At 39.2% G+C, this 19,997-nt stretch overlaps 1 protein-coding gene across 1 annotated transcript; it reads left to right on the top strand.

Annotated features, from left to right (window-relative positions):
* The first annotated feature begins 1,186 nt into the window (after positions 1–1,186).
* Positions 1,187–19,783, top strand: LOC118485097. The gene is made up of 6 exons (XM_035981341.1): positions 1,187–2,377; positions 2,597–3,238; positions 3,821–4,160; positions 4,830–4,993; positions 5,046–5,234; positions 19,655–19,783. Exons 1-6 carry the CDS (start codon positions 1,187–1,189, stop codon positions 19,781–19,783), a joined length of 2,655 nt encoding a protein of 884 aa, XP_035837234.1.
* The last annotated feature ends 214 nt before the right edge of the window (positions 19,784–19,997 follow it).

Raw genomic sequence — 19,997 nt, forward strand, 5'->3', positions numbered from 1 at the left:
CCTATTTCGTACATGCTTCCTCATATCCTTTCCGTTAGCCTTCCATGCTTTCCCCCATCTTGACATGATCCTATACTTTCATGTCATCACGGTTACCACTTGTTGGTGCACGAATGTCTAAAGCCTGCGTCTTAGTCTTAGTTGATCAATGTATAGGGTCTAGATGTATTAATTATGAATGTATAGGGGGTTAATGTGTAAAAGTTAGGATTTTATGTCTTGATTTCGCTTATAGTGACGATATGTCACTTGGAGCGAAATCACTAACTCCTGATTTCGCTCCAAAGGACATGTGGTCACTATGAGCGAAATCCCTGCCCCTATAAATAGTTGTGTTGTTTTCTCATTTCGTACGTTCATGTGTCAAGTGTAGCCGAACTGCTGCTTGTGTATTTTGTGAAGGATTAATGAGAAAACTATTTTAAAGTGATCTACTTCTGTTTCTACTCCATTTCTGCTTTGATTCATGCCGATTTTGTATTTCCGCTGCATTTTCGGTAGTAACTAGCTCTGATTGACTCAAACGACTGTGAATAACGGTCCTACAGTTGGTATCAGAGCCAGTTGTGAGCTAGTTTACCTGAATCAAAGCCTTTTTCTAGCGCATTTTGAGTTTCTGGACTTTCCAACGGACAAAATGGACTGAAATTTGAACACATAGTGTAAAATTGTCAAATAACAAATCCTTGAGAAATTCAGACCTAAAAACAGCTTAAAAGTGACCTAAAATGGTTCGTGAACAGGTTTCGCTCGAAAGTACATGAAGTTTTTTCGCTCGTACGTTCAAGCGAAATCAGGTTTGTAACACATAAAGTTCTAATTTCACTCATACTGTAAAAGCGAAATCAGGGGTTTCGCTTTTGTGCTTGAGGTTTCGCTCCAAGTGATCCATTGATTTCGCTCTTAAGGTCTCAGAGTGTTGATTTCGCTCAAAGCTACACTTTGATTTCGCTTATTAGGTCATTTCTTGATTTCGCTCTTGAGAGCATATATTGATTTCGCTCCAAAATCACACTTAGAGTTTGATTTCGCTTATAAGGTTTGTGTTTGTGTAAAAATCATGGTTTGATCATTTAGTCCGTTTCGTACGTGATCGAGTGATAGAAACTCAGTCTGTGTTAAAAGTTTTTCGATTAAAACAACCTGTTTGTGAAAAAGTTAAACATTTTCGAATTTGTCACTAAAAATGGAACATCAAGATTTTTATAACTTGTTTGCGGGAAGCGGTTTGACGGCTACGCAGAGTCCGGCGAGTATAGTTCAGAACGTTAATATGGAGAACAAGTTAGGGACGATGCAAAAGCCACCGAAGCTTATGAGTTTGGATGAATATGCGAGTTGGTCAGGCCGTTTCAAAAACTGGGTGCAAGCCAATCACTTCGAATGTTGGATGAAAATAGAGGCGAAGTATGTACCACCAGTTAACGGTATGGGATTGGAAAAGGGCATCGGGAGTTTGACGGAAACTGAACAGATTGACTTCAAGGCTGAAAAGAAGATGGTGAGCATTCTGCAACAGGCCATCAAAGAAGATATTCTCGTTTTACTGCAACATGAAGACAATTCTCAGTCGATGTGGCAAGCGTTAAAACTGAAATTTCAAGGCAGTGTGTCGATGATTAAGAGCAAGAAGGCATTAATCAAGAAAGAATTCGACATTTTTACCGGGATTAAAGGAGAAACGACAAAGCAATTAATCGAAAGATACTGTCATCTTGTGGTTGAAATGAAGCGGTTAGAGATCACCAAGACGAATGAAGAATGGATTGATAAACTGTGCGATGCACTTCCGTATGATGAGTGGGGCACTTATCTAATGATGCTGAAGAATAATTCTGATTTTATGAATCTCAACCTCAGCTCATTCATTGAGAAGATCGAAGCCCATGAGCTGGAATTGCTGAAAATCAAGAAAATGAACTCAGCAAGTGTGCAGCAAGATGTGTCTCTGTATTACAAAGGCAACCCTCCAGTTTCAACCATTCAAAGCCCAAAAATACAGACAAGGTTCATTGCTGATAACACCTCAAGTGTTTCTTCAAACACTCCGCAATCCGGCAATTCGTCACCATTCATGAACTTTGAACCGAATGTTAAAGCTCAGGAACAACCATCACCTCAAAGTTGTACTGGATCAAATCATCAGGCGTACGTTTCTGGGGTACAGTGCAATATTGCGGTAAACATAAAGAACGGAAACGAGATAACTGAAACAGCCGCAAAACAGCACATAGCACTGCTTGCTTCCGTTCTTGAGGCTTATGAGGGCTTAGTAGCAGGGAGAATCGGTAATCCTGACATGACGAAGGAGGATTACGACCAAATTGATCCTGAAGAGCTTGAATTGATCAACATCAAGTGGTGTACGGCAATTTTGGTGCGTAGGGCTCAACGTTTCATGGAAATTACAGGCCGGAACAGTCTATCAGGCCCCGATCAGAAGTTAGGGTTTGATAAGTCGAAAGTTACATGCTTTAAATGTAAAGAACGCGGTCACTTCAAAAGAGAATGTCCTAACCGTGAAGTGAACAATCATCAAAACCCGTTCACAAACGACTACTACAGGCAAGCGATCTATCACCGACCAAACCAACAGCCAGCTGTTCAGAGGCCACAAATTGAGAATAAACCGGAAAAAGCGCTGATCGTGAATCAAGACGACGAAAAGATAGCTGCAGGTTTCAGCTGGGATAAATATATCCCTGGTAGCGATGGACAGGCAATGATGGCTGAAGTAGTTGAAATTTCTGAGATGGTGTCTGAACCAGAAACAGTTACTGAAGATGTTTCTGTGATTGCTGAAGAGGTTTCTGCTGAAAATGCGGTCAATATTGAAGAAATAGCTGCTGAAGTGTATTGCTATCAGTCAGAGCAGGAGGTATTGGGAAGCTTAATGAAATCTGTATTGCCTACTAAAATTTCTGAATCTTTTGCAGGTTACTTTGAAGAACCAAAGACTGGATCATGTCCAAGGTTTGAAGAGAAGAAAGAAGTCGTTGAAGAATTGATAGATGTGTCGAAAGAGCTAACTGGAGAGGCATTGAAGGACATAGCTGATAAAGCTCTCATGGGGAAGCTACGAGAGGTAGATTCAGAACTCGTGGAGTCAAAGTCTGTTAGTAGTGAGTCAGTCAAACGAGAGGAATCTGGAGTTCAGGAGATCAAATCTGTCAAAATATCTGAGTCTGAGTTAGACAATGTCGGTAAAACTGTGTGTGTAGAGCAGGTTGTTGAAAAGGTTGTTTCAATCCCTGAAACACCGTGCAAACAGTGTTTAGAACCATGCACGGTGTGTCTTGAAAAGGACACTAAGTATCAGGAATTGAAACACCACGCTGATATGATTAAATTTGACCTTGGCCAAGTTAAAGAGGCGTACGATACTCTCGCCAGGTCAATCAAGATGATCCAAAAGGAAAGTGTCGAAAACGATAAAGCTACAAAATTGGCTAAAGCAACATTATTTGATAAACAAAAAGAAGTCAATTTTCATTTAGACATGATCGCATCGCTTAAAAAAGAACTCGAATTGGCTAAAATTGAAAATGATCGGATTGATAAAAAGTTAATGAGTTATGTGGCTTCTTCGTACGTTCTTGAACATATTGTTCCCCAACAGCCACATGCTGCACCTGTCTTTAAGAGCGTTCCACCCCCAATGTGGAATCATTACACACAGAAATATCCAGATGGGGTGGAAGCTGCATTAAATCTCAAATTGAGATCGATAGAGGATGATTTTCCTGAAAGCATAGATGTCACATTCTCCCCATCCGATACCGACAACGAATCTCAGGTTATCAAAACAGTTGTCGATCAGGTGTTGGATGAGGAGAGTGAGAAATCTGAAAAGGCTCAATCTGAGAAGGTTGTTAGTGATTCTGAAGATGAAGGGAATTTCTTAGATCAATATATACCGAAATCGGAGAAGAGTGTGAATGATGATCCAATCATGGTGGTATATACTATGGTTGGAACAGACAAACTTAATTCCGATTTCGAGTATCCACTTCAGAATGTGAAAATCAAGAATGTCGAAAAAGTGTTTAAATTGGTTGAAATGAACATTAACAAGGTCAATAACAATGAATTCTTTTCAAAACTTAAAAAGTCTTTTGTTACATCACGTCCAACAAGTTCGGGAAAGAAAGACGGGGATGGTAAAGGTCATAACAAGAAAAACAATTTTAAAAATAAAGGAATCGGTTTTGAAAAGAAAACGGCTAAGCAGGTGTTTAAGCCGAAAGAGAAGATGAATGATATCTTTGTCGCTGGTCCAAGTGTTGACGATGAGAAAGATTATATTTTTAGTCAAAAGGTTGTGGACGATTTCAATGCAGCAAAGAAGTTGAAAGAAGAGACAGTCAAATCCACTTTTGTTGAATATGACAAAAGGGTGTGTTATCGCTGCAGTGAGATCGGGCACATGGCGAAACAGTGTCAGAAAGTGATTGAGAAACCTGTTGTTGTAAAACCGGTTCAAAAACAAACTGTTCAAAAACCAAGTGTTCAAAAATAAACTGTTCAAAAACCAACTGTTCAAATATCAAACGTTCAAAAAGCTCGACCTAAATCACCGATTGACACAAAAGGTAAAAAGCCGATGGTTTCTCCAATCCGAATTTTAAAGCAAGGGGAATCTTTGAAGTCGGAGGATAAGCCGAAATCGACTTTCAAGGTTGGCGAATCCTCTAAGACTCGCAAGACTTCAAAAATTTACCCTAAAACAAAAGTTTTTGAAAACCAATCTTGGGTCGCAAAGTCAAAACCATCTGTTGAGGTCAAAAAGATGGAGAATGCTTTGAAAATTGATTGAAACATTTTTAAAGGTAACGTTGTTGAGTTTGAAAATGAAATTGATAAGTTTCTTGATGAGTTTCCTCCGATAACCGATAAAGTAAAATCAGTTGTGAGAAAAGAGGTTCCTAATGTTACGTTTGACTTTCCGAAAACAGACAAGAAGTGTGATGTTGTGTTCGGAAGTGTGTCTGAAGTTAAGAAATCCTGGGCTTCATTGTTTGAATAATTTGATTTGATGTTTGCAGGGGCTGCCCAAGTCTATATTGTCAAAATGGATTATGGATAGTGGTGCTTCAAGGCATATGACTGGGACGCTAGCTCTTCTCTATGATGTCAAATCCATCAATGGAAGCTATGTTGGATTTGCCGGGAATCAAGGTGGAAGGATCGTTGGTCAAGGAACGCTGTCAAATGGCGTGATTTCGTTCGACAAGGTGAACTACATAGTAGAGTTAACAAACAATTTACTTAGTATTTCACAAATCTGTGATAAAGCGTTTAGTGTACATTTTTCAAAAAATTGAATGTGTGGTTTTGAAACCAGGGTTTAAAATCCCTGATGAGATGGTGTTGTTGCGAGCTCCTCATGAAAATGATCTTTATATTGTTGATATGAGTGTCGCAACTCCAACAACTCATCAGAAACAATGTTTTGTGTCAAAAACTAAAGCGACGGAAAAAGATTCGATAATGTGGCATCGTAAGATGGGCCACATTCACGTTTGCAAAATGAACTTTTTAGTACACAATGATTTGGTTGATTGTGTAAATCTGAAGAATTTTCACTTGAATGATGATTGTGTAGCATGCAAGAAAGGAAAGCAGACTCGAAAGTTACACCCACTGAAGATCCTCAACACAATCAGGTTACCTCTTGAGAGATTACACATGGATCTCTTCGGGCCTATCAACGTAAAGAGCATCAGCGGAGACTTGTATTGCTTAGTGGTTACTGATGACTTTACGCGATTCTCGTGGGTCGTGTGCTTAGAAAGGAAAGATCAAAACTTTGAGTCATTGATGGTGCTTTTCAAGAAGATGGAAATGGTGTATAAACTACCAATCCGGAGGATTCGGAGCGACAATGGAACGGAGTTCAAGAACAACAAGATGTATGAGTTCTGCAATGAGAAGGGAATTCTTCATGAATTCAGTGCGCCGTACACTCCACAGCAAAACGGCATAGCTGAACGAAAGAATCGGACCCTGATTGAGACAGCCCGTACAATGTTAGCCGATTCCAAGCTACCTATCTTTTTCTAGAGTGAAGCAGTGTCAGCAGCCTGTTACACATTGAATAGAGTTCTCACTGTCAAGAAGTATAAAAAGACTTGCTTTGAGCTGCTACACCGTTATAAGCCAAATCTTGAGTTTTTGGAGCCGTTTGGGTCTCCTTGCACGTTTATTGATGAAAACTGTAAATTTGGCGCTAAATCTAATGAGGGTTTCTTTGTAGGTTACGCAAGCCCACTGAAAAGGGTGTTCGTACCGTGCTTAGGGAAGGTGATTCAAGTCCAACATGTGGATTGTCAAAAGCATATTCCGTCACCACAACTTCCCGGACAAAGATTCCTGTTCGATTACGACAAGCTCTGGGAGTCGTTTCAACTACTGGTTCAGCCGAGTGACGTGGAACTAGCACTTTTGTACCAGTATCAGCAAAATATGCCACAGGAGCAAGTGCCTTGATCGCCAGTAGTTCCTCAACCCACCGTGGGTACTCACGATGATGAAGCAGGACCGAGTGGAACAGCTAACGAACCACCAGAGGAACCAGCTCCATCTTTTGCCGATTCTGATGACTCAGAAGCGGAACCCGCTCTGACTTTTGACGAGGATCCAACGGAAGCTGAGGATCAAACCATTGATCTTGACATATCGAGCTTGGAATCGGAAGTGAATGTTCCTGACAATGCTATGCCACGGATGTTGTCTTATCATCCCTCAAAACAGATTATTGGTGACCTGCAAAGTGGTGTCAAAACCCAACATCAAATAGACCGAGCTCTTACATGTTTCTATTCTTCTATTGCTGATATGAAAAAAGAAGTCTGTTAGGATCCGAGGCTCTAATGATTGTGCTTGTTTGTATGAATTGAACATTCAGAGTATATGAAATGATGTAAAGTGCAGCGGAAATGAATACAAACTTTGTTAAACACAATCAAAGGAGAATATAGTTTGATACACAATTGCTTTTTCATAGAGTCGAATGATTATATTAAAAGCAAAAGATCACAATGCAAGCTTACAGACTAAACTCCCCCTCAGCCTCATACTTCAGAGTTGGTTGCACAAGATGAAAGGATTGAATTGAGGAGAAGAACTCACTCAAAACGAATCAAATATAACAGTATAAAGTACTGTTATATTTATAGGCAAACCAAACTACTGATGTACTTCAGCTGACGTCACCATGATAGTAACTTCTAACAGCCTAACAACCTATAAACACTGATCTATACAAAACTACTGATGTCTAACAACTGATTGATAGTACAATACAATACAAAACAAGTCTAACACTGTTCACGTTCCACTGTTGTAGCCTAAGCACTGATTACTTGAACATCAGCGCTTTCTTCAAAAAGGTGATCAGTCTTTGAATGAGCAGTGCTTGAATCTTCAGCAGTACTTAAGAGACAGCAGTAGATAGAGCTTAGCGTTTGCCTTTTAGCAGTCTTTAGTTGTTCTATCAGTGTTTGGTTCATCAGTTGTTCTTCTGAGCAGCGTTTAGAGTGTATCAGCAGATAGGTAACCACTGTCAAGGGGAGAGCTTAGTGTAAACATCTGCTTATTGTGAATCCACTGTTGTGACCAGGTTTTGGCTTTACATTATCTGTTCCTCTGGTAGGGTTCAATCCCAACAATCTCCCCCTGGAACAGATAATGCCAAAACCTCTCATTATTCTGGATTTTTATTCCTCATCAAGAGTTCCTTAGCTTGTTTCTTAAATTCAGCTTCAAATTCCTTGGAACTCTGGTCATCCTCATCCCTACACAATGTAAGTTCAAGGAGATCCTGCAGATCTTCAACACCAAGGCCAAGTGCTTCTTTTCTTGATATGTACCTTCATTTCGCCACTGGATCTGACCAAAGTCAATACGTGGGTCTTTTGATCAGACATCCACTTTAGTATTTTAAATCCTAGTGGGTTTCTTGGGAGAGATTTATTCTTTGATGAGTTGGGGGATGATGGCCTTGTAAACACTTGCAAGCTCTCAGACATTCTTTTGAAGGCTTCTTCAATGACTTTGTTTGCTGCAGCTATGTCTTCTGCAGTTTCTTGTTCAATAAGCTCTTGCCTTTCAATTTCTGATATGTCTGTTGCAGTGTTTGGTGATGCAGGCTTGTTTAACACCTTCTCAAAAAGGTTCTGAAGCTTTGTTAAGCTATCTTCTTTCAGACCCATTTTCATGATGGCGTCCTTGAAGTACTCTGCTTCTTTTTCTTTGACCTCTTCCTCAGTCAGCTGTTTACCTTCTTTTTGGTCTGACACAAAAGTAGGATTGTATGCTGATTTGAACATTGTTCTTAGGTTTTCAATCTGCTGTTCAAGTTTCATCATATGTTCTCGTTTCTTTGAAGCACTTGAAGCAGTTATCTTTCTTTTCTTTAGCCTTTTATAGGCTTCATCAGTCTGCTGCCTGGACCATTTTGGTATGGCTTCAGCAGTATCCATTTTTGCATCCACCAGCTCCTTTTTCTTTCCTTCATACTCAGCAGTGAGGTCAGCAATGAGCTTTTTGTATTTGCTCCAGTTTGGAGCATTTTTCTTCTTTGTAGTATCATTTTTGATTCTTTCAATCCTCTCAGCTTCATGCTTAATGCAACTAATGGCCATTCTTCAAATTGTTGTTCTTCAGCAGGATAGAATTTCTCTTTCATGATGTAGGCTAGATACTGTTTCCTTAACTTTTTCTTTCGATCAGCCTTTTCTTTGATTAGCTCTTGTGCAAATTCTTCTATCTGCTTTACTTTTGTGAAGTAGAACTCCAGTCTTTTAGAAATGCCTTCGTCGCTTAGACCTTCACTTTCACTCTCAACCTTAGCTTTTACTTTAGCTTGCCTTGCCTTGATATTGAGGTAATCATCCATATCCTCTGGTGGCATATAGCCTATGAGTGAGGAGAATCTTCTTTTTGAAGGATCTTCTTCTGTATAGAATTGCCTCATCTCATTTTTGAGGGCTTCAATTTCCAGTGGATATTTTGTAGCATTAGGATCATGTATTTCCTCATTGGCAGGGATTGGCTTTCTTTTTCTACTAAGGAGCTTTGGTTGTGATATATGAAAGGTGATAAAAGTGGTGGATGATTGACTAACAGCTGCTGAAACAACTGGTGTCTCAACTGCTGTTGTCATTACAACTACTGATGTATCAGCAGATGTCTTCTGCTTTTGAGCAGGGGTTATGATGGCAGTTGTTCGAGTGGTGATCAGTGGTTGACTAACAGTAGTTGAAACAACTGGTGTTTCAACCACTGTTGCCATTACAACAGATGTTGTAACATCTGTTGTCTTCTGCTTTTTGGCAGGGGGTGATGATGGTTTGGCTGTTTGTGATGGTAATGGTGGTGGAACAGTGGTTGTGATGGTATGTGATAGAGTGGTGTGTGTTGAAGGTGTGTGTGTGTTGTTGTCATGGCAGCTGTTTGGCTACTGACAGCAGTTTTTGTAACTGCTGATGTATCAGCTGTTTGAATTGAAGTTTTGGATTTTGTGGTTTGAGGTGATTTAGATGACTGCTTTTCTTCTTCTAGTTCAATATACAACCCATCTTCTATTCCTTTCTTTCTCAACTTGATTTTCTCCCCCTTTTTGGCATTATCTGCAAGGGGTGTATCCATGAAGAGGATGGAAGATGGAACTTTTTCACTATGAGCAGTCTTTTGTATGCTGGCCTTTATAGCCTTGATATCTGCTTGAGTGTCTTTAAACCTAGATTCCACCATGTTGGTCATTTGTACTTGAATAGCATGCTTTTGATCAGCCATATGTTGCTGTTTTTCAAGCATGGGTTGAAAAATATTCAAAAGCTCATTTGCAGCAAATGCATGTTGTGCAGGTGCTTGAGCAGGAACAGCAGTAGCTTGTGCTTTCTGAGCTTTTAAAATCTCTTACACCATATCTTTAATTTCAGCAACTGAATCTTCAAGTTTTTCAACTCTTTTCGTCAATTCCTGATATTTTGAATTATCACCTACATTAGTAGGATCATCTGAATCCCCACCAATGGTGGTTGTACCAATGTGTGACTTAGGAACTGAGTCCCAAAAATCATCCATTGATGCCCCTTGTTCTTGGTACTAGGGACTTCCTTCTTCAGCACTCGATAAACCTTTGATTGTACCGGTGGTTAAAATCAACTCACTAGTGGTTACTGATGTTGCCATGGAAGAAATTGTCTTCAAGGGAGTCTTATTAATGTAACAACTGTCCAACTGAAGATATGTTGATCCGTCAGTTGTATTTGCTGCTCCACTTGAACTACCATCGAGAGTTACTTGTAACTCAGGGGGTGTAACCTCCTCAGTTGTTGATCCCTATTGCTGCTACAACATTTTCTATGACCTCACAGGCCGCGCTGTTGCTACTTTCAACCCTACAGCGCTGGACGAGCCATTTCGATGGTCCCTATAATACACTATGCTAATTTTAGACCCTCACACTATGGAGACTACACAGCTACTGTTTGAGGATATGAGTCGCAGAACGTTGGAGCTTGAGCTGACACCACGTCCTCCACCCTGTCTATTGCCAGTATACTTTGATCCTCCACATTCATCACTGTCTCCTTTGGCACACTCACCTGCTGCTATTACACCTTCTTGGTTATTAAGGCTCATTTCTTTACTGTCGAGCGGCAGATCGGTTAATTACTTCAACGTATATACAAGCTCGAGGAGGGGTTCACGCATGTTAACGATTTACTTTTCTTTCATACTCCACCTCAGTCACCAGTATAATTGGTTTCTGGATTTTTGTGGATTGCATTACATTTGGGTAAAGACACTAATGATAAGCCGGGATTGTGGAGACTTTTTAAGGCCACTTCAGACTATGTGATTTTGAGACACTGATATACTTGTTGGACAAGGGTAGGGTGACCCTATGTCCCCCTTTGATGTGATACATTTTGAAAGACGATACAATTGTGGTCAGAGAATAATGAGAGCCTAACCATCATAAAACATGCGACAATACTTTGTGGCCAATGACCAGCGAAAGCTCAGACGCTATGTCTTCGTTAAGCGCGTTATTGATCTATAGGTGTGTGCTATAATTTTAACGCTACGTGTTTACTTGCTATGCTCTCGTTAAACATAATTACCAAATTGTTTGGTTATGCTATGATTATGCTATTGCTTGATTGGTTGGTATGATAACCTATTGTGTGTATGTACATATGACCACTAAACAACTAAACGCGTCCCCTGAACAAATATAACCTGACTTAACTAATCTTCTTCTGAGAAGATGTCGGCACAAGGGAACGTCAATGCCAACAACCTTCCGCCAGCGACAGAACCACAAGAGCGCATCTCACAGGCCATTGCATAGCTCGAGGCCCTCCGCTCCGAACACAGCGAAGGCTGCACCTACAGGCAGTTCTTAGACCACAAACCTCGGGAATTTGACGGCATTGGGGGTGCCTTAGCCTTCGTACGCTAGGTTGAGAAAACGGATTCTGTCTTAAGATTGAGCAAATGTGCCCCAGGGCACCAGGTCACGTACATAGCTGGGCTATTTGTAGATGGGGCTCTGTCATGGTGGAACCTTCATGTTCAGACAATGGGCGAGACCGCCGCGTATGCTTTGACGTGGGACGAACTGAAAGAACTGAGGCGTAAGAGATATTTCTCAAGGGAAGAAGTGCAGAAGTTGGAGACTGAACTGTGGAACTTGAAAATGGAAGGTCCAAAGATAGCCGAATATGTGCAGAGATTTGACGAATTATCACAAGTTGCTTCGCGTTTGGTGGAACCTAGGAAGATTGAACGTTTCATAGGGGGATTGGCACCTCAGATTCTAAGCCTGGTAACAACATCTAAACCTTCAACAATCACCGAGGCTATCAACACAAGCGTGGCACTCACTGAAGAAGCGATTAGACTAGGAAAATTTTCCACTACGGACGAGAAAAAGGAGACTCCTATAGAGTCATCTGGGGATAATAAGAGAAAGATCGCAAATTTCAAGAAGATTACTCAGGCAAGTAACATGAAAAAGGCCAAAAAGGGAAAGGACTACAGGGGTATTCTCCCTAAGTGCGACAATTGTCTACGCTATCATGTCGGGCGATGTAAATATGGGAAATGTGATAACTGTGGCAAGAGAGGGCATCCTAAGGAAACTTGTAGGCAAGTTACTGAAAGTAGGAATGGAGGCCAAGATGGAAGCAAGAATCACGGAGGGAGCAACGAAAGTGACGATTATCCAGGCAGGACAAGTGACAGACAAAAACGTGCTCAAGGTTGTCTTAACTGTGGGAGCAAGAAGCATTTCAGAAGATACTGCCCTAAGAAGAATCAGGCACAAGAATGAAAGCTCAACACCGGAGCTAGGGTGGCACGCCAGAAATTCAAGCGTGAAGATCGCTACGTCCAATATCACTCAACGTTATGCATCTGTGTTGCCAAATACTGTTGCAAATTTTCGGTTTCGCATCTCTAGAGTTCGAGAGTGTACTGATATAGTAGCACGTAAGTTAGATAACTTGCACTCGATGGGACTAGCTAGGTGAAGCTAGTGGAAGTCAACGCAGTGACTAGAAACGGCAAGATAGAACCCGGAGAGCGTGAATTTACGCTTGATCTACTGCCGGTTGAGTTGGAAAGCTTCGACAAGGTAATTGGAATGGATCAACTGCCGAGTGTTCGAGCGGAGATTGATAACCACTTCACAATGGCAAACGAAGAAACGACCGTGGCTCATGAAGCAGGATACGCCCCTACAAATTACTAATTGCGGGGAGGCCCAAAAGTTATTGCGTAAAGGATGTGTTGTTTTCTTGGCTTATGTTGGGGACAAGGGAGCCGAAGGACCAAAACTCGAAGATATTTCTGTGATAAGGAAATATCCTAAAGTCTACCCTGAAGACTTGCCAGAATTATCCCCTCAACGACAAGACGAATCTTCGCATCGATTTGATTCCAGGCGTTGCGCCTGTAGTCGATGCACTTTAGCGACTCACACCTCGGAGATGCAAGAATTGGTAGTGCGACCTCAGAAGTTGATGGAGAAGGAAGATAACAGACCAAAAATTCCCTTTTGGGTAACCCAGATTTCTGCTCATCAAAAAGGAGGACGTAATTTTCAAATAGGCATCGACTATCAAGAGCCGAACGAACTAACCCACAAGAGTCAGTAACTCTTGCTGAGAATTAACAAATTTCTTACTTAACTAACTGTGAGGATCCAACTACTATTACACGACTGATTGATGATCGAGTGTCGTTAGCAATGAATTCAGGAAGAAAGCATACCGGGGGAAATTGTGGGACAATAACTTGTTTTTAAACGTACACAAAGATGGTGTTTCCTACACAATGCACAAAACCGAGTTACACAGAATACGAAACCTTGAGGATCTAGAAAACATATGCTTAGGACCCTTGGGAACCCAGGTCCAAACTTGTAAAGGTTGTTACTTAGACACCATATCTGTTAACTCAATCGAACACTATTAACCTGACATATATGCCATTTCAGTTAACAGAACAGAAAGTACTTGAAATTCTTTCGTTAAAATCTTCACTTTTGCTTCTAGCCGAGTAGATGTTTGCATCTCTACTCCCCTTAAAGTAGTTGCATCGCTTTGATTTTCTTCGCTACGAGCGAACACACATTTGCTTCGATACATGGTCATTACCTCATACTCATTGTTTCATCACCTGGAAACTCACATATTACGCGTGCACCATCTGCTACGCATACGGTTTCATTTCGAACGCTTCATTGAAATTCGAATATTATGTTGCTAAATCTAACTATTGGTTTGTGATTCGAATGGCCTACATTATTGTAACGGTTGACTCTTTTGCTATCAAGTCAACACACTTTCTCGAAAACTTCTTTTGTTTCAAGATACATTCATGGTTTATTTTTGTAACCATGCTGAGATTTCCCTTATTGGTACATACGTTTATTGTCGGGTTATGCTGAAAATAAGTTCAACTGCTTGAACTTATCTATTTCACATGTTTTGATTTGAGACGCCATGTGATGTATTGGGAACATCACATTCAAATATTCTTGCAAAGGTTCTTTTGTTGCGAGACATAGTGGACTCGATTGGCCTACGACTCCACTAAATCATTTGTTGATTTCGATACCTTGCGGTGATACTTTCACAGAATTGAAGCTTGCGCTAAGTTCGTTACGCACCTCATACACGGATTTGATTATTTATTGACTTGCACTAAATCCGTTTTGTTTATCATGATTAAAGCAGTCTCAACACAGTTGTGTGTTAAGGCAATGGTACATAGATTCATTTCATAAGCCCAATGTACCTCCTGACGATACTTTCATTGACTAATCGAATACCTTGTGGTATTTAATACTTTTTCACCTTCGATCAAAAACAGTGGCTCTTTGATATTCTTTGTTCAACTGGAAACTTTACGACATTGTGTAAATCAAACCTTCGGGTTGTCTTTGTACACTTTCATTTGATTTCAGGCACGGTAAACTTGTTTAGTCACCACCATTATTGAATCTCGTCATTTTGACACCCTGTGGTGTCATTATCTTGTGCTAATCATGGTCAACTGTTTCACCCAAAACTACATATACTTTTGTTGACTTGTCATTTAAACATTTCTGATGCAACTACGAATCAAGACCGTGATACACCAAAAATTCGCTTGTATTCTATTCGGTGTACCTACAAAACTTAAGAGTAACAACACACTAGACCTTTTCGTTCATTTAGTCGGGAGATTTACAGATCACTTTGCTACTACTTTTGAGTTATTGATTTTGAGTTCATGTAGCGGATGCTACGGTTGCGAAAACTCATTGGCAAAAATTGTGACCGACTATCTAAGTATCCTAATGGACAAGGCTCCTCTTTTGTGGAACCCCTGTAACTGGATTACACTAGACTACACGTCAATACGACTTATGCCTTTGACATTAAATGCTAAAAGCACATACCTTTTAACCATTGGATTCGTTTTGTTATATATTCTTGGACTCACTTGATGTGAATAAGGTTTGATTCGGTTTGGTGATTATCTACCTCGGTACTATTCATATACATACATGCATAATGAAACCCTAAGGAGTTAAGGTAGTACAAATTTCGAGGACGAAATTTTCTTAATGGGGGGAGAATGTGAAAACCCTCACAATTGCAGGTGATGTACAAATTAATTAACTCTAATTATGTGCTTAATGACTGTGCTTGATTACATCTGACGCTTTAAACTGCTTACTGATTTATGTTATATACATAAATGTGCATTCTTTACATACAGTCACTTCAATTATTTCATACAGACTCTTAGTGACAAACCTGATGCACAAAGCACAGTTAGTACAGTGAGCGAATAACTCAGACACATGCTGACAATGCCAGTACTTAGACAGATACTATTTTTAAGCCAGTATGGGCCAGGGATAAAACACTACACCAGTATGGAGTGTAGGGAAGTGAGGACCACAAGACTATGTCACTAGGTGATAGTTTGAGTGCCGGAAAGTGCCTAAAACACAATTTAATTACAGAATTCCGCATTTTAGTAACAATTCAGCTTTTAACACACTCATATTATACAGAGTATTGACTAAATGGTCATGGACACTTTCCTAAGTGTTGGAATTAATTTCGTTACAAAAAGATGCATAAAAGACGCTATGCGGTACAATTTAACACTTTAACGGAACGATACTTAACCGAACAACCGGACAATACCCGGGACACCAAAATTTTGTCAAGAGCATTACTTTATTATTTTTCACTAATTATGGTCTCAAGAATCCCCACACACTGTAAAATATGTCATACACTTACTACTTTAGAAAATACCCTAAACCTTCTAAATAATCACCTATTTATAATAAAAATTTACATTTTACCCCCCCCTCACAAATTTCGGCCCACATATGGGACCCACCCATAATCATCACTAAATCCCAACTAAATATTCCTTTTTAATGTGAATGGACCTCCTTTGATTGCTACAAGTGCCAAGAAATTTGACATCATTACAAGTAGAAGAGTATCATCACTTCAAAGATCCTACACACTCTCACTTGCTCTCTCTCTCATTTTCGGTCCCCCATAGCTGAATTCACCATCACCACCACTTAATCATCTTCATCCTCACATTCAAGCCTTGAAGGTGGTTCATGAAGGTAGCAAGTTGAAAGAACTTCAAGGAAGCTTTGTTCTAATATTATCATCACCTCTTTCACCATCATTTCTTGTTCACAAGTTCATCCCTAGCCCTTGTGCTAGTAGTAAGTCTTCGATCTAGCTCATGAATCATTTCTACGTTGATTGTTCGAAACATTGTTGTATGAAGCATAAAATAAGAACACAAAGAGAAAGTGAACAAGGAACCTAAACACAAACTTATGTAATGATAAAATCTGGTTGTATTATGTTGGTATAAGTATGCATGTTGTTTGACCATTGATTTCTCGATAAACCTGTTGTTAGAACAATCGTTGACGCGCTTTTAGTCACTTCTACAATGTAAACAGCTTGCTGAGTTGGATTTCCAGCCAACTTCAACAGGCTGTAACGGGATCATTTTAAATCGAAAAACGGATTTTCTGAAGGCTAAAATGAGTATTTTGGAATAACTAAACAAATGGCACTGGAACCGTAATTTTTCGAGACCGTTTACTATTTTTAAAAGACTATTTCTGGACAGCAGCCCAAGCTGCATTTTTACTGCAGAAAAAGTGTGTTGTTTTCAAAGTCATAACCTGAAACCTGAGTGAAACCGACTCATGGAATTTTTACAATAGATGGACACCATTGTCAGGACGACCCTCCAACTGGAATTTCGTCAATCGGACTTACGGTTAATTTTTAGTGAATTATTCTGTAAACTGCAATCAGAAAGTAACAAATCTGATTGCAGTTGGGTAAATGAATTTCTGTAAAATACTGGTAACAAACTGGACCCTGATATTTTTACACAATAAAATTTGGATCGTATGAGTCATTCTGTAAGAATTTGGAAATTTTTGGAAAAGGTTAACTATTTTATAAAAATCCTTGAAAACAGTCCAGTTTTGAGTAACGAAGCTGAAATAAAGTAAGTAACGTTTTGTTTGCCGATATGTCGGTTTGGTTATTGAAAATGAACTACTGGATATGTAAAAGAAAATGATATGCTATTTAAGCATGGACACCTCCGTTTACAAAGGAGACTATGACGAAATTTTCCGAAAATCCTAACACTTAATAAATATTTTTGAGACGGGTGTTTACTAGTATACTTTAAATTTTGTTTTCAAAAAATAAAACTCGTCATAATATTTATCACAAAATACAAAGTATCGGAGGTTGGTTTCATACATGAATATGGTTAAATATATATTTCCGGCATCCCATCCTTGGGAAGGAAACGTGTATATAAGATACTTTAGAAGTATTAATACTAGAATATGGAACGAACAAATATTCCAACACGACATATGATTAAGTTGAAATACAAATTAATTTGACAAATAATTATCATTCGAAATAATATAAGAAACGTAACTCAAAGACATAAATACTAAGACAAGGCACAACCCGTTCGTCTAATAGACGTTAGAACATTGTAGGTAGTCGTGTTTGCTGAAGAGATTTGGGTTACGAGTACCGAAGACGCAATATTGTGAGTTCATGTCCCCCTTTTCTCTTAACTACTTTCAGTTTTACATCTCGGGGGTGAAATACATGTTACAGACATTACAGGCATTTATTTACATGGTATGGTTAGCTTAAGGAGGGTTTTTATTACGCGAACATGTGAGTGGTGGGCATGACACTTAAGGCCATTAATCCTCGTTGTAGGACCGAGGGAGATTAGTGACAGATCTATTTGGGTGTAGCGAGCCCCACTCCTGAGTCCGCTGAGTGGACCATGAGTTGACTAAGTGCCCGACGCACAAATCCGCTAGGGTTGAGTCTTCCTGCATCACTTCACACTTATCATTGGCTTTGCAACCCAATGATGGTTTTTCCTTATTGCTTACATACCAGGGATTTTCATACATACAGACATTTTTACAAAGGTTTATACATACTTACTTACAAATGAACTCGCTCAACTTTTGTTGATTTTTCAAACTACATGTACTTCAGGGAATTAGTAAATGGATCTGGCGGGCGTTGGAGTTTTTAAGTTGCGTTGTGAATAAAGATGTCATCCAAGTCATTAGGGCTTAGAGGTGTATCTTAATCCTGGACGAGATACGTGGTCCTAAACTCGGGGTTGCTTTAAAATCTTTCGTTGAGTCTTTTTGAACTCCTTAAAACATGTTATGGTTGGTAACTTGAAATTAGTCTCGTCATTTCAGACAATTATGTTGTACTACTTTTAAACTTAAATTAATGGATGTACATCTACTCGTTTTATCATATAGTGTTGTTATGATCATATGCAATGGTATTAAGAAGTCACACCAATAATCACGCTTCCTTAAAAGTCACGGTGTGACACATATATGCACACAACATAAACAATTCCTTCCATACTAGTCTTCTCATAATTCCACAACTAACAACATCAATCAAGATTAACTAATTTAACACTATCCTTGAACCCGACATTATCCTTACTAGAAATCCACATACCATACAAGGACACCACTTTCACCCCTTGATCCCTACCACAAAATCAACTAAAGGCATAAGGTGTACCATATCTTCAAGCATAGAGTACAAACTCCTAAAGCACGCTTCTACCACATCATACTAACCATTCAAATTTCAACATGAACTCCATCTAAATCACACTTCACATATTAGTTAGCTAAAAATTACATCATTATCACTTTCTATACATATTTACCCACAACTTGCATATAATTCCACATATAATTGTCACTTAAGCATTTCATCAAACACTTGGTGTACATACCACAATTTATGCATAATGTACAACCAATTCATGCATATTCTTCTAAACTCATACATAAATCATTGAATTATCCTTCTAATCAACATGGATCATTCATGCATAACATCAAACATACTAGTATCACATTTCTTTCAATTCCTCTAACAAGAATCTACCATACATATCAAAATACATCAATATTAAGCAAGAATTGAGACATAGATGATTTACCCATGTCATCATCTTCACCATAACAAACGGGTTTCACCATTAAACATCAAATTAACCTAAACCATGCATAATCCATGTTCTATTTGATGATTCTAACACACGCCCGTTCTCAATTTCATACAAATTCGCAATTTACATCATAACCCACTTCGTGAAAGATCACCAATCTAACTTTTAAGACATACCTTACGATCCCCTTGTGAAAGTGATCATTAATCCATGCTCGGTTATGAATTTGAGCATCGTTTAGCCTTCCAATTTGATGGATTAGATGAAGTTAGGGTTTTGGCTTCATGAGAGCTCCTGCTCTCTCAAGAACACACGATCGTGTGTGTTTGTGTGTGTAATTTCATATATTAATTCAACTTTCATTTTAACCCACTTTAGTCCCTTGTGTTTATTCATTAAACATATTTGGCTCAACTTTCATTTCTCAATTGTTTCTACTATATTCTTAACTAGGTTAAGTAGCCTAGTTATTTATTTCTTGATGTACCATATCAGAACATTTGCTGAATATAAACATTCGGGTTGTGGGGTGTTACAGCACTGTCATCCTGAAGATGACGTCGGGCAAGGAGCTTACTTTGACCAATGTGCTTTATGTCCTAGAGATAAGGAAGAATCTCGTGTCGGAATGGATGCTCAACAAGTTTGGATTTCGTCTAGTGTTTGAATCGGACAAATTTGTTCTTTCTAGACGTGGAATGTTTGTTGGAAAGGGCTATGCCCTAAATGGGATGTTTAAAATGAATGTAATGGTTGTGAACCAAAACAAAAGTATGAATGAAAATGCTTCTTCTACTTACATGATTGAGTCTTCTAATGTTTGGCATGGTAGACTAGGACATGTAAATTATAATTTGTTAAGACGTTTAATTAAATTAAAT

The sequence above is a fragment of the Helianthus annuus genome, chromosome 12, assembly GCF_002127325.2.
Source record: "Helianthus annuus cultivar XRQ/B chromosome 12, HanXRQr2.0-SUNRISE, whole genome shotgun sequence".
NCBI classification, from domain to species: Eukaryota; Viridiplantae; Streptophyta; class Magnoliopsida; order Asterales; family Asteraceae; genus Helianthus; species Helianthus annuus.